We start from the raw sequence: 14,560 nt of genomic DNA, 5'->3' as shown, positions 1-14,560 counted from the left end.
TGGCCACTAACTTCAGCAGAGCTGAAGCAGGATACTTATGGCATTATCAACCTAGTGCAAGGGTTGAACCATAGCCACTCTTGCACAGAATGAGATTCTGAAACAATTCTGCAACTCCAATATTAATTTTACCTTGATCTAGGGATCCCAAAATCCCTGATCATGCATTTGTTACTCAGACACTACTTCCACTGAAATTCGTTGGGAGTTTTTCCTGAGTAAAGAATGTAGACTCAGGGCCTAAAAATAAGGTCTTAAATATGGCTATAACCAGGCACTCCGTTTTAAGGCATACTGCATGTTTATAATGGTATTCCATTTGCAGTGTAAATAAAATGCATTTTAGAATTTGAGTTTTAGAACCAATTTGCTACAGATCATTGTGTGTGTGCGTGTGTTCTTTGGTCATTAGTATCTTCTTCTGAGTGTGAGATGTATTTACACAATCAGATTGCAGTATTCAGTGCTTTTAGGTTTTTTTCCTTCTCCCCTTTGAAAAATCTGAACAATTTAAAAAAAAATAAAGCAGTAGCCTAATTTCTACACAATATTAAATGTTTTAATAAATGGCTTTCCTGCCCCTTTACTGTGGTTTTTAAAATTTAAAATGAAATTTTAGAGGATTTTGCTTTATGAATAAAGTGAGGGCATTTTAAGCCACCTGTTTTTTTTTGGTTTGTTTGTTTTTTTTGACAACTGTTGACATTGGCTTTTTGATAATTAATGAAAAATGTGATATTTATTTAAAATCAGAGAAATCTAACAATACCTACATTCAGAATCTATTTATACATGAACCCAGAAGTTTGATTGGACTTGTACCTCTTACTGGCCCAGTTTGACTAGAATTGCACTGGATTTTAGAAACTTGTCCCAGGAACTTGCAGGAGTGGATCTGCATAGGTAAGAAGACACAATGGAGATTCAGTAGGCAACACTGAGAGGGCAACAAAACAGGCTGGCAGGAAGCACTGCCCAACCTAAGGCAATCAGGCATCTGGCTCCAATTGGTGGAGGTACATGTGAGAAGGAGGGTTAGAAAGTGCAGACATGGGAAACCAATGGACAACCTCTCCTTCTCTGGTCACAACCTGGAGTAGATTTGGTGAAGAAGTAGTAACGTAAGTGCAGGAAGCACTATTGTGCTTATTAGAGCTGGCTGCAGGCCTGTGCTCCTGTTATCTATTTTCAGGGAAGGTTTAGGCATCAGAGCCCCGTGCAAGACCCATTCAACCATAACCAAGCACCAGCATGCTGACAGCAGACCAGAAAAGGGAAAGAAGTTTCCATAACACTAAATAAAAGTCAAGGTCACAAGCCAAAGCTCCATTTCCTCCTGGGCAGCTCTTTTAAGCTGCTCTGACAACAGGGACCCTGGAAAGGGAATTGTGCTGGCAGTGGCACTTGGGAACCAGGCTTCTAGCACTACCACTATTTCAGAGGACTAGCTGAGGTCTGAAATATTAAAGAAGAAATTATGATTCCTTTCCCTCAAGATGATGGGAGGGGGCAGGCCTACTAAACAGGCAAGAGGGGAGGCACTAGCCTAAAATTAATCAGAATGGAAACAATTCCCCTGGCAGCTGTGGGCACAATTGCTCCCTCATTCCTGGGCAGGTACAGGAGAATTATCCCAGGATTTTTTCATTTTTGATTGTCTGATACTTAAGCTGGTTGCTGTTTATGACAGCCATTTAGTGTATGACTCTACTGCCTTCTGTTGGCCAGGCTCCCTTTTCAAATCATCCATCTGCTCCTCCGCTCCTCTCAATAGTGGTTATCAGTATCAGCTATTCAGTATCCAATGGCTACTGACGGCCACTATCCATTACTAGGCAGTTCCAAAAACTGGCTTCTTCACATTCCTCATTTAACAACAGTCATTACTACTTTAAAAACAGGCAGTTAGAAGACTGAACTGCAGGAAGAAAGAAGGAAATATATCAATGCATATAACAAAACTGCATTTAACCAAGCTATCCAGTGGAACTGTAATATCCACTAGCCAAGTATTAGATTCCAGCCTAAGACACCACAGATAGAGATGAGTCCCTCTTGAATACTCAACTAGTAAATCACTGCTGGCACTACCCCTCTCATTAGCAGGCATTGAAAACACTTCATCTTTCTTTGCAACCAATTGGCTGTGTAAGGAGCCATTGGCTGTGCTTGCTGAAAGCTGATAACCAACATCAAGATGTTAGACACATGTATCCAGGTATGCACCCCAAATAAAATTCAAATAGAAAAGATTTCCAAAGCAGGCAGAGCAAACAGTTACAGCTTTAAAATAGAGTGCTCTGTGGGGGACACATGCTAGTGGAAGACATCTGGGCTGAACTAATGGATTCAAGTCCCAAAGGGTGAGCCAAACATGTCCAGCTCACAGGGCATGGCTGTTTCAAAATCTTATCTTGGGCTACCATCATTCCACTCAGTGCAGGTGAGTCTCCTCAACTGCCATTCTCTGCAGGCCTGGCCAGGTTGCTGGGCTCCTTTACATGCTGTAAGCGAGGGGACTTCTACCACCTTCCTTGGGTGATTATTTCCCAGTCTAAAGTGATCTTGGCATCAGGAAACCTTTACTAACATGAACCCTGAAGTTTTCCATTGTTCCATTTCTCCCCAATACTCCTAGCTATTGCCCCTTCCACCACCTTAAATAAATCCTCACCCATCTCCGTGTTTACACCTGCCACTGAGTTGTCATTTGATCAAGAAATGCATATTTAACTTTTCCCCCAGTCCTCTACTCCCTTGGGTGGCTCCTCTCTCAGCTCCCTGCAATTTATTGGCAGCTTTCAGGTAATGAGGTGTTCATCCCAAATGTAAGTGCAGAAACTCCTGGATCTTCCCCCAGGAATGTTCCTGTGCATGGGCATGTGCTCTTCTCTCCCCACCACCCAGAATGGGCAACCCTAGGACACAGTCCAGGGCTACTGAGCAAAATGGCAAAAAGGGTGGATCGATTCGGTGGCCTGCTCCTGGATAACTCAAGAGTTTAAAGTTGTCCTTCCCATGTTGGCGCAGGCGCTCAATTGCCATCTTGGCAAATAAAGAGCTCTTCCAATTGCGATCATCTTCTCCTACCACCAAGAGAAAATGACCTTCTGCTTCTTCTATGGGGATGAGGCAGTGGGAATTAGCTGGATCCATTGGGTCATCCAGAGCGTCAAAAATATCAAACACACCAGTCTCAGAAATGCTGATCTTGCTCATGTCAAAGCGCAACCCAGGCAGAGTCATCTCACCATAGTGAAGAGCAGCGACTGTATTGGCACTACAGCCAGAGATACAGACAGCAGCCACCACCTGCGGCAGGAAAGTAATCATGGAAAATGCCAGTTCTGCCCCTTTCCCTGTCCCGATTACTCCAATCCCTGGCCCTTTCACCTGCAGATAAATAAAGAGAGGGAGAAAGGGAGTGGAGGCAAAGAAGCACATGCATTAATGAGACTGTGGTGGATTCTTCAAGGAACATTGTACAAAATTAAGTTCCTGCTGGAAAATTACAAATGGGAACTGTTAATGCAGACCAGGATTATAATCCTGTTTCCCCTGTTTGTGTCCGATTTTTCAGAGAACACAAAAGGTGCGAACTCAGGTAAAATATTGTGAACTCTTGCACTCTAGGGTATAACTATTCAGACCTGGCCAGCAGAAATTGCTATTTCCTAGAGTACCATGGAAATTAATGTACTATTGTTCTTCCCCCCACACATATTGCTACCAACACAGAACTGTTGATGAGTCTTCTCTCCAATCCCCACATCCAAACGAATGCGTCTACAGGAATTTATCTCATTACACTCACCTTTGGGTGACGCTGTAGAAATCTAGCTGCCTCCTCAAAGTATTCGAGGTGCAAATCCTTCATGACAGTGGGCAGATCCTCAAAGTCAAAATAGGGCAGAGAAAGAGCAGCAAAGCCATGGGTGGCTAGGAGACTGGATCTGAACTCAATCAATCCACCTTCATCACCAAACATGTCGATCACTCCTGGAAAGGGGCCGTCCCCTACAAAAATGAGAAAAAGAACAACAATATTGTTATCAGGCCAAGATATTAGAGGGAATATATTAAAGAATGAACTGCAAAATACAGTAGGCACAATTAATAGAAATTTTTTTATTACCTTTCCACTGGCAAGATATTATCAGTACTAGTGATACTTCCCATTTCAGCTATATGGTACACCTGCTCAAACAAGTAAACGTACTTTTTAACTGCACCCAATGTGCTTTCCAAAGGCTTTGCCTTCTCATCCTGAAGAAGCAGCTCATATGCTAAACCAATGTGTTGTTGCAGCCAGTCTCGTTGGCCCAGATCCTCAAAAGTATTTAGGCAATCAATGGAAGTTAGGAGCCCTGAATGCCTTTGTGGATCTGGGTCACAATTACTGCACAGTGGCATGCATTTATTTTCTAGTCATGTTGCTAGCATGGTAGACAGTGGATACCTGATGAGTTTAGACCAGGGGTAGGCAACCTATGACACGTGTGCCAAAGGTGGCACACGAGCTGATTTTCAGTGGCACTCACAGTGCCCGGGGTCCTGGCCATCGGTCTGGTGGGCTCTGCATTTTAATTTAATTTTAAATGAAGCTTCTTAAACATTTTAAAAATCTTATTTACTTTACATACAATGGTTTAGTTATATATTATAGACTTATAGAGACCTTCTAAAAATGTTCAAATGTATTTCTGGCACGCTAAACCTTAAATTAGAGTGAATAAATGAAGACTCGGCACACCACTTCTGAAAGGTTGCCGACCCCTGGTTTAGACTTTGGCCTAGGGTTTAAGAATACTGTCCCCTGGATCTGTGAGAAGCACAAGCCATCTTGGTATTTTTCTGACTGGCCATCAGATGGCATGGTTGATCCATTCAAATCCAGGTTGCTGCAATGAGCTAGAGTTGGGAGAGGGAACAGGTCTATTCTCATGTGACTGCACCTTAACATAATGCACTGATGGAAGACTAGACCTCTTGGCTCTTAAGGGATTTTGGAAATGAAAGCTCTGAGCAAGACTCACTAGACTATTGAACAGTGAAGCTCCATTGCTTAGAACGTTTAAAATTAGACAAAGCACTGAAAATATATTGTACGGAAAAATCAGGCAGTGCAAGGGCTGGACTAGATGAGCTAGTTCTCTTTTTCATTTCCAACGTCTATGATTCTAACAGTTCTCACTTTTCCTCAGCAATAAAGTTATTCATGAAAGCAGCAGATTGAAATGGAAATCACTGAGCAGTTTCATTGCTGCTACTATCAGCCCTCTGAGCAGCTGTGAAACAGACAAGTATGTCAATTTCACCCTGATACTGCTTGAGGAATGAGGAATCAAAAATGAGGAATCAAACATAAACAGCTAAAGCTCTACAGATGTTTCCACCTGAACCTCCCCCCTATGTTTTATAGTAGTCTCTTGCTAGTAAAGTTAGCCTTCTAACAGAAGTATAATTCATTTTAAGGTCATGTATTCTGTCCAACTCCTCTGGGATTCTCACAGTGCAAGCCATGGGTAATCACAGAAGCCTTAATTAAACTACAAAAAAAAAAATTGGTAAGTTGTAGGTGGCTTCTATCTAACCAAAAGGAACATTTTTTTTTTAAGGCTGCATGAGAGGAATGCAGCGGGATAACAGCAAATTTACACAGCTTCTGGCCCAAAATTACAGGCCAAGATTTTCATAAATGGGAGCCATAACTGAGGCTCCTGAGGCCTGTATAAACGTCCTGACTTTCTGAAACGCTGAGCACGACGCAGCTCTCTGACTCAAACATCAATTTTACTGTAACTTTAATGGGAGTTTCTGAGTGCTCAGTTCTTTTGAAAGTCAGGTCACTTAGGGAAATTGACCAGAATAGCTATTCCAGCATAGCTCCATGTGTGGCCACTCTATTCCAGAATAAATGTGTTTTGATTCCAAAATTATTACACTGATTTGGATACACACTAATTATTCTGGAATAAAGTGACTATTATTCCATAATGGTGCCTATGGAGCTATGTCAGTCAATTTGCCTGTGTAGACAAGCCCCTATATAGGTACTTAAGTATGGAATTAGGAGCCTAAATTCAAGCATCAATTTATGAAAATCTTGGCCATGGATTTCTTTAAAGAAAGCACAGGTTGCAGATGGAATCTGCTTTGGCCCTGATAAGTGCCAATAGACTGGGTTGTGTAGCAAATTGAATGGAACACAACTCAGAACAAAATATATTTATCTCCAATTTTATTGATAGCAGCAAAGAAACATATAGCTTTCTTCAGTTAGAGAAAGAATCGCCAATTTACCTCATACAGACTGCAGAAAATACAGGAAAAAAAACAAGAATCTTAGGTCCTGATCTTGCTCAAATTGAATTCAATGGCAAAAAAAAATAATGATTTCAATGGGCAAAATTGGGGCTTTAATGAAGTACACCCTACCATTGAGAACAGCAGGACAAATTGCAAGAGAGGCAGACCTTTTTATAACATGTATATCTGACTTCCTTGCTCCATCTGGGTGCAGAAAATGAGGAATCAAAATAGAATAGTAAACCTGTACATTTGGATGTAGTTTTCAGGAGGGTGGCAAACATTTTGCCTCTGCTTCTGTGAACAAGTGTTAAATGCAAGATTTTTCCTATTCCACAATGGTACTAATGACAAATTTAATAAAAACAGAAGTTAAAGATGAAGTGTGTCTTGTGAAATATAACAGAATGTTCCCATTGGGAGGGAAGATGAAGGATATAGTAAAACATTTTAGATGCATTAAAAGTTTTTGTATTATACATTTTGGAAACTCTTGAAGGTCTGAGTATATGAATAAGATACTCCATTGCCACTGCTTGTGACTGAGGGCACTATATAATTCAAGCAAAGGTACTATCTAGGCTACATATGGTAGCATCACAAAACAGGAATGTTTAAAGAGACAAATTTAGTTCTAGGTTGCAGACTTGTGGCTACCACTAAATTCAGTGGAAACCCTGTGCATGCCTGTAAAGTGGATGTGGTTCTTAGCAAAATACCCTGGTTTCAATATTGGTGAATCGACAGTGCTGACTAAGGGCCTCCAAAGTCCATTCAGATCAATCTGAGTCTTTCTGCTGACTTCAATGGACCTTGGATCACCCTCTAAATTAACCAGAGATCATGATCTAGGCCTCAATCTAGCAAAATGCTTCCTTTATAGTATAAAACTCATGAGTAGTTTTGGTTCTGACATAAAAGAGAAAGAGTTGGTATGCATGTATTTGCTATACTCTCTTCAGATGGCCTGCATATTTATATGCATTTAATGAAGAGAAGTGTCGGATAGGGCACAATCCTACTCCTGCTGGAATCCATGGGGGATTTGCCCCTGATTAACTGGGCCCATAACTATCTCCAGTTAAGAAGAAAACATGACTTCTCACTAATTCAATCACCCTTCTACACATTTTGGGAACTCCACCACACTTTATCTTACTTCAGAGTTATGGGGAATCCCAGATGCAGATGGAGTGATGAGCTGATCTATAACAACCGCCTTTCTTTTGCTCTGTTATGCATTAATAAATTGTCATCTTTTGCTTTTACCACTCAGTTATAATAAACATCTAAGATACACAGCAGGATTATTTATAGTAGTATATACCACGGGTTAGTCCTTTTCATTTTCAGCATTCATCTTATTCTTGTGAACTTAAAAAAAAAAAAAAAAAAAAAAGTAAACTACTGCTGCAGTATGTGTGTGAGGACATGGACTATTTTACAGTCTTGTTTTGTGCAAACAGAAATCCTGTGTGATTGTCCTCAGATAAATTATATTTTGCATTTATATCATGTCTTCCACTTATTTAAATCAGCTTTTTGGAATAAAAGGCTTCAGAGCAATTTCTAGACTATTTTTACACAATGAAATGGCCCAATCTTATAAACCTCTATTGAACTCTTGAGTCAGGAGAAATATGCTTTCACTCTCCCACATCCTCACTAATCAGATGAGATAGTACTTTGCATAACACTTTGCACTTAGAAGCACCTTCTGTCAGTGGATGTCAAAGCCCTTTACAGAGGCGAGTGATTGTCATCATCCCACTTCACACGTAAGAAAAGGGAAGCCGCCGGAGATTCAATGCCTCAGCCCACAAAAGGCAGAGCTTCCCTCACTCACCTGAGGGTAGGAACAGGCTGCCTCTCACGCTGCCCTCTTTCAGCCTAATCCTTCGCACACCGGGGGCAGTGAACCATCTCTCCACATTGGCCTTGGCTAGGACCTGCCCCGGGATGGTGCCAGGATGACTGTGCCCTTGGTGGACTGACACCTCCACCTTCATGGGGGTCTTAATCTGCTTCCGCACGAGCCTCTGGTAGGGTCTCTCCATACCGGCAGGGGAGAGGCTCCAGAACAGCCCCATGGGCTCCACCCCAGTGTAGTCCCCGCCCTGGGAGGTGTCCCTGGACAGGTCCACCTCCCCGCGGCTGTCCGCCAGGTAGTGGGCGCAGGAGTCGAAGAGGCAGCCCTGCTCGTTCACCACGAGTCCCCTCAGCGTCACCCGCTGCCCCGGGGCGAGCCCCAGCACCTTGGTCGCCACCGGCTCGTCCGCCAGCCCCGCCGCGGGCTCCACGGCCACGGTCGCTGCCCCCCTGCTGCCGGAGCGCGGCCCCGGGGCCCGGCACTGTCTGGGAGGCCGCAAGCAGGCGGCCCAGGCCCTGGCTGTGGCCACTCGCCACATGGCGGGTAAGGGCAACCCCGCTCGTCGCCCCTCTCCGCGCCACCAGCCACGGGGCGGCCCGGAGCCGGGCACTACACACCAGCCTCTGCCCCGCTGCGGCCGGGCTGGGAGACCTCCAAGGCGGCCTCAATCGATCGCAGAGACACAGCGCCGCCTCCGTCCCGCCGCAGAGGCTCTTCCGGGGACGCTGCTCCCTTCTGCCGGCCGGGAAAGCCGCTTCCTGCAGCTGGGGGCGGAGGGGGAGCGCGCCCGCGCCCAGCCCCTGGAGTGAAAAGGAGAAGACGGGGGGAGCCGCAGCCTAGATATCCCGCGGACGGGGCGGGGAAGATCTTCGGGAGGGAATTTGAAGAAGAGGGAAGGGGGAAAAACTACCCCAGCCAGGCGTCCAGAGTAGCCAACCTCCTCCACAACTGCTAGGAGCTTAAGCCTTAAGGAACAGTGTTAATTTGTGCCCGAGCTGAGCCCAGCCACCTCTAGGCTTGACATTTCATCGCCCTGGTACCTCCAGGCTTGCCACGTCAGTTAGTAAAGTAAAAAAAATTGCTTGAGACCCAGCACAGGTTTCATTACAAATTAAGCACTGCTAAAGCAAAACCCTCTCAGGTCATGGCTACACTACAAGATTATGTTGACCTAAGGTAGGTCAGTATACAGCTGCCACAGTTATTACATTGCTTGTGTGGGTGTAGTATTGGCTCCTTGTGTTGGGCAATGCCCGTCTTCACCAGGAGCGCTTGAATTGATTGTATTGTCAGGGTGAGACACTGTGGGACAGCTCCTGAAAGCCATTAACAGTCAAAGTCAGCAGTAGTGTCTACACTGGCACTGCGTTGAGCTAATTACATCGACTGTGACTCTACACCGGCTGCGGAGGTGGTGTTACTAAGTCGGTGTAGAAGGGCACTTACGTCAGCAGGAGCGAAATTTAAGTGAAGACACTTCCATAGCTAGATTGACACAAGGCAACCTAATTGTGTAGTGTAGACCAGGCCTCAATCAGGCATAACTGTGCCAAAGCCAGGGCCAACTCGAGTTTTTTTGCCGCCCCAAGCGGCAAAGGGAAAAAGAAAAATCCGATTGAGCTGCCGCCGAAGAGGAAGAGAGGGAGTGAAGGACCCGCCGCCAAATTGCTGCCGAAGACCCGGACGTGCCACCCCAACAACGGACGGACTGCTGCCCCTTCCTTCGCTGGTGCCTGGAGCCGGCCCTGGCCAAAGCACAAATGGGGGGTGAGGTTCAGGCTTATCCCTAAGCAGAATAGATTCCTCCCAGCCCTGAGACTTTCATTTAAGATTTTTGTTTGTTTGGGAGAGTTCTGCCTTCTACTCTTTGAGCTCTTGAGAATAGCAACATGAATAAATCAAAAGTACTGATACTAAATTTTTCCCATTTCAAACCACAAACCAGAGGTTGAGAGGGAAGAAGTTGAGCTGCTTAGGTTTCTGAGAAAAAGAATATTCCTCTGAGAAGGAACTGACACCTAGAAACGTCCAGCACTGAAATCCAAAAACCCAGTGATCAATGTAGCAGACAATTTAGGATGGAGAAAGGTTTTACCTTACTAATATTTTAAGAACTCAATTTATACCTGTAAATAACCAAATATATAAGGATGTGAACAAAGTCAACTTTCATATTGTAGGAAGTAGAAATAGGACAAAAGGAAGAAATCTAATGTAGGAAGAGGCCTTGAGCCATCTTTCCTCTCACTTTCAGCCTATAACCGTTGGCTCTGGTGTCTCATTAAGAGGGAAGACAGGTGTATGATCTTTTAAAACTAGCTGGAGGCTATTATGAAAGATGGAGCCTACACGCAGGGTCCAGGGACAGCACCCTAAGAAGAATCCCAGACTCAATATTCCTGATATTTCTAAGATTTAGAAAAAGCAGAAAAAAATGCTGGTTCTTTTATTTAAATGTGTAATTGTTTTTAAATGTTTAACTTCTCCATGAACTTTGACTCTAGAGCCATTTGGACATATGCATTCTTTCACCACTGGAGCATTGAACTATTTATGAACCCATTGTTTTACCAACCAAATCTCTAGTACCCTGTTTCCCACATGAGAGAAGACTTTAGATTCTAGACAAGTGGTCATTTACTTCTGCCACCCACATCTATTTAGGAAATCTCAGCAGCTATGCACTTTCCTGGAATGTGGTAACATGGGCAAAGCTGCAGGCCAGCATTGCAGGCTGCGTAAAAGGCTGCATTTCACCAGCTTTTGAACATTGCTGATAGGCCACATTCAAATTTCACCTAATCTCTCTCTACCTTTATTACATCAATAACATGGGATTTGAAGCCTAAGGCATTTGCCTTGTCACAGAGTCATATCAAAGCATAGCTACATTAGGTCCATGCCTAGGACATCAGCTTCTGGAGTCACAGTCAACCTGTGGAACTCTGCCAGAGGATGGTGTGAAGGCCAAGACTATAACCAGGTTCAAAAAAGAACTAGATAAGTTCATGGAGAATAAGTCCATCAATGGCTATTAGCCAAGTTGAGCAGGGATACAAAACCATGCTCTGGTGTCCCTAGCCTCTGTTTGCTGGAAGCTGGGAATGGACGACAGGGGATGGATCACTTGATGATTACCTGTTCTGTTCATTCTCTCTGGGGCACCTGGCATTGGCCACTGTCGGAAGACAAGATACTGGACTAGATGGACCATCGGTCTGATGCAGTATGGCAGTTCTTATGAGAGCACAATCTCAGCTCTCATTTAAAAAAAATTGTTTCTAGTTTTCACATGTGCAAGAGAAACTTGAAAATGTGAACAAAGTATAACTGGCCTCTCTGAGCATGCAGACAGCCTGAAACAATAGCTCCAGAGAGTGTGAATGTAATGCCTCGTTCATCTTAACTCTGAAACTTGCTGCCACTCCAAGGAAGGATGGAATCCACGGGCAGGACCATCGCACGGGGACAACATGTGAAGTGTGGCTAGGGCCACTGATTGCTTTAATTCAGACCTTCCTCTTTATTCTGTAAGGTGGCTGCTTGGCCCTTCCTTCTTATACTCATCCAGCACCTTTACTTGGGCCTGCCAGATTTGGAAGAGCAGCCCTCCAAACACCACTACAGGTTAAGCCCTTCTCCAAGTTTTCTGCTCTCACTCCAAGACTTCTGCAACCACTGGAAGATCACTCACAGGCAGTGTTTTCCCCGGGAATTGAAATTAGGTGGGGTGTTCAAATTTACGGGGGGCAGGGTCAGGGCCGATGAGGGGTGAGACCGTGAGGGTGAAGGTGGGCTGTATGGCACCATAGTAAAAACTGAAAAATGTTTCATGACCATTTTATTAGATTTTAAAATCACACAAATTAAAGTTGGCTACTCAAGCCTTCTATGAAGCACTACCTTCTTGGTTTCTTGTTATAATTTTGCACAACTCTGTTAATGAACTTCTTGAATGCAATGCATTCATCTTTGGTGGCTTCTTGTGTGTCCGGTACTTCCATTCCTTCAACTGATATGCTCATTAGTTCATTCACATGATCAGGCAGAAGGCGACTTCTTTCAAAACACAAAATTCTATTCAATGATGAAAAAGAACGCTCAACTGTAGCTGTTGTGACTGGGAGTAGCAAGAGATGAATTCCTACTTATTTCAGCCCAGGAAACATAGCATAAAGATCGGGTCGAGCCACTAGTGATGATAAAAAAGAAGTTGACGTCAAATCTTCATTCATTCGTCGTATGATACTCCACTCTGTGTTCAAATTCTCTATTCTGTCCTGAGCACATGGCAGCCACATTGCTGATAGTGCCTCACTCCACTCAACCGTCGGTGATTTATAAGACAGGGATCTGTAAAAGCTACGTAGAGGTTGAGTAGAATCTAGACGTCGCTGTTGTAGATTTTTAAGAATCAAGTCTGTGTACTTCTTCAATTGTCTTAAACGCTTCTTGTCCTCTTCACTTAAGGATTCAATATAAATGCCTTCATTAGTCAACTTCTGGACTGAAGTCTTTGCTTCTTCCAGTACTTTTTCAATTGATAGCTCTCTGGTTGATCCAAATGTAGCTTCTATTGCTGGACAAAGATCTACTACTGTGGTAGCAGATGCCTGGATGGCATTGTTTAATGACCCAAGTGGTTTCAACAGTAGACTTACAAGAGAGAGAATGGCAATAGTCTTCTCTGAATGTAGTAGCAAAAGTAATCCACCAGCCTCACTACTTAGATCCATCCCATCTTGGTAGATACTTTCCAAAGCCAGTAATAACGGCTGGAGTAATTTTAAGACAACAGCCAAAGATCGCTTATGAGAAAGCCAGAGGATTTTCCCAGGTTAGACTAATTTGAACTTCAGTCCCAGTGTATCTTCTATATTTTCCAAGATATTCAGTCTTTTTGGACTCTTGCTGAAAAAAGAATATAATGAAGACATTCAATTTATAGCTTTTTTAATATCTTTTGAAGAGTCTGCAGCTTGTACTAGCGCTAGTTGGAGTACGACTTCTGCAGTGTGTATAGGCGAGATTAGGGTTACACTTTCTTCTGAGCAAAGCTTGTGCTTCACCATGTCTTCCAGAGAAGTTTGCAGCTCCATCAAATGCACAAGCAGCCATCTGTTTGGGGTCCAATTGACATGCATTTAACTCTTCTAAGATGTGGGTTGTCACAGATGCAGCCAATCTTTCTTCTATAACTTGAACATCTAGAAATGCATCTACTGGCCTACCACTGACATCAAGATAACGTACACAATGACTTAATACTTGATGCCCATTTGCATTGGTGCATTCATCAGCCATGTATGCAAATTTTTTGAATGTGGCGAGAGAGTTCTTCACTTTTTCAACTGTTGAGTCTTTCACTGTTGCACCATACGCGTCTAGCCGGTCAGTTGAGTTTCTTGCAGAAAGATAGTGAGCATTTACTGGTCTTGTTCGGAACCAGTGTTCAACTTCAGGATGAACAAGTGGCAATGCACTTAACATTGGCCTCCAGTTTGTAGTGTGTGGTATCTCTTGTTTAAATAGAAAGTATGATGCCATGGCCACGTTTGTTCGCATGAACTGTGTTGTGTCTCCAGCATTCTTAACAGCCTCATTAACACTCGCCAGTGTTGTCCTTGGTCAGTGGAGACTCAGAGTTCAGAGGTGCTTTCACATGAGTTCATCTCCCAGGTGGGGAGCAAGAAGGTACCTTGTTCGTTCCTCCATCTGCTCATTGTTCGGTCTGGCCACTGTTGTTCATTGTGCCACCATTCACTCCATCGCTCTGTTGCCAATGGCCCAGCACCATCACCTTCTGCTGCCACCTGCCACTGTGACCTCTGCGAGTTGATCTCTTGAAGTTCCACCAGCTCTCAGTGATTTCAGCTGAGCTCTCAGTGGGGGGAACCTCGCTGCTAGTGCAGACTGGGACGTCTCTTCCACAGAAACACTCTCCCACAGCAGGTCTAAGCACTTAGACCTGATTATCAGTGATTTCAGCTGTAGTGGTCACTTAACAAAACAAAAGACTATCTATGAAGCCTAAACAGCTCTGTCTTTAAACAATGGAGAGAGACAGGTCAAATAGTACTTGTGATTCAGGCAGACCATCAAGCAAAACACCTGTCCCCACCCTCTCTCTTGATGTCCTAAATCAGCAAAGGCTAAGTACAGTTCTACTGTCCTTTACTCATACAAGAATAACAAAATTTCTTTATCCCCCGCATTCAAGTGATTTGTAACCCAACCCCAGCCAAAATCTATCACTTGGGCAACGCAGCTCTATTTGCTGGATACCTAGGTAGATTAGATGTGAATGTAAATACAATCTGGTCCTGAAGCCTTCCCCCCCCAGCCCATCACTAGCTGTCAGGAAGAGCTCATTTAGACTTT

At 43.8% G+C, this 14,560-nt stretch overlaps 1 protein-coding gene across 1 annotated transcript; it reads right to left on the bottom strand.

The window, feature by feature from the left end:
- Positions 1-1,739: 1,739 nt before the first annotated feature.
- Positions 1,740-8,979, bottom strand: LOC112104887 (acyl-coenzyme A thioesterase 5-like). The gene is made up of 3 exons (XM_024197475.2): positions 8,156-8,979; positions 3,815-4,017; positions 1,740-3,393 (listed from the first exon to the last, which is right to left on the bottom strand). Exons 1-3 carry the CDS (start codon positions 8,715-8,717, stop codon positions 2,818-2,820), a joined length of 1,341 nt encoding a protein of 446 aa, XP_024053243.1. The 5' UTR covers positions 8,718-8,979; the 3' UTR covers positions 1,740-2,817.
- Between the last annotated feature and the right edge of the window lie 5,581 nt (positions 8,980-14,560).

This window comes from Terrapene carolina, unplaced genomic scaffold (genome assembly GCF_002925995.2).
Source record: "Terrapene carolina triunguis isolate 2854851 unplaced genomic scaffold, T_m_triunguis-2.0 Scaffold96, whole genome shotgun sequence".
In the NCBI taxonomy this organism is placed as follows: domain Eukaryota; kingdom Metazoa; phylum Chordata; order Testudines; family Emydidae; genus Terrapene; species Terrapene triunguis.
The sequence above is the reverse complement of the archived record's forward strand: the minus strand, read 5'-3'. Positions and strand labels throughout refer to the sequence as shown.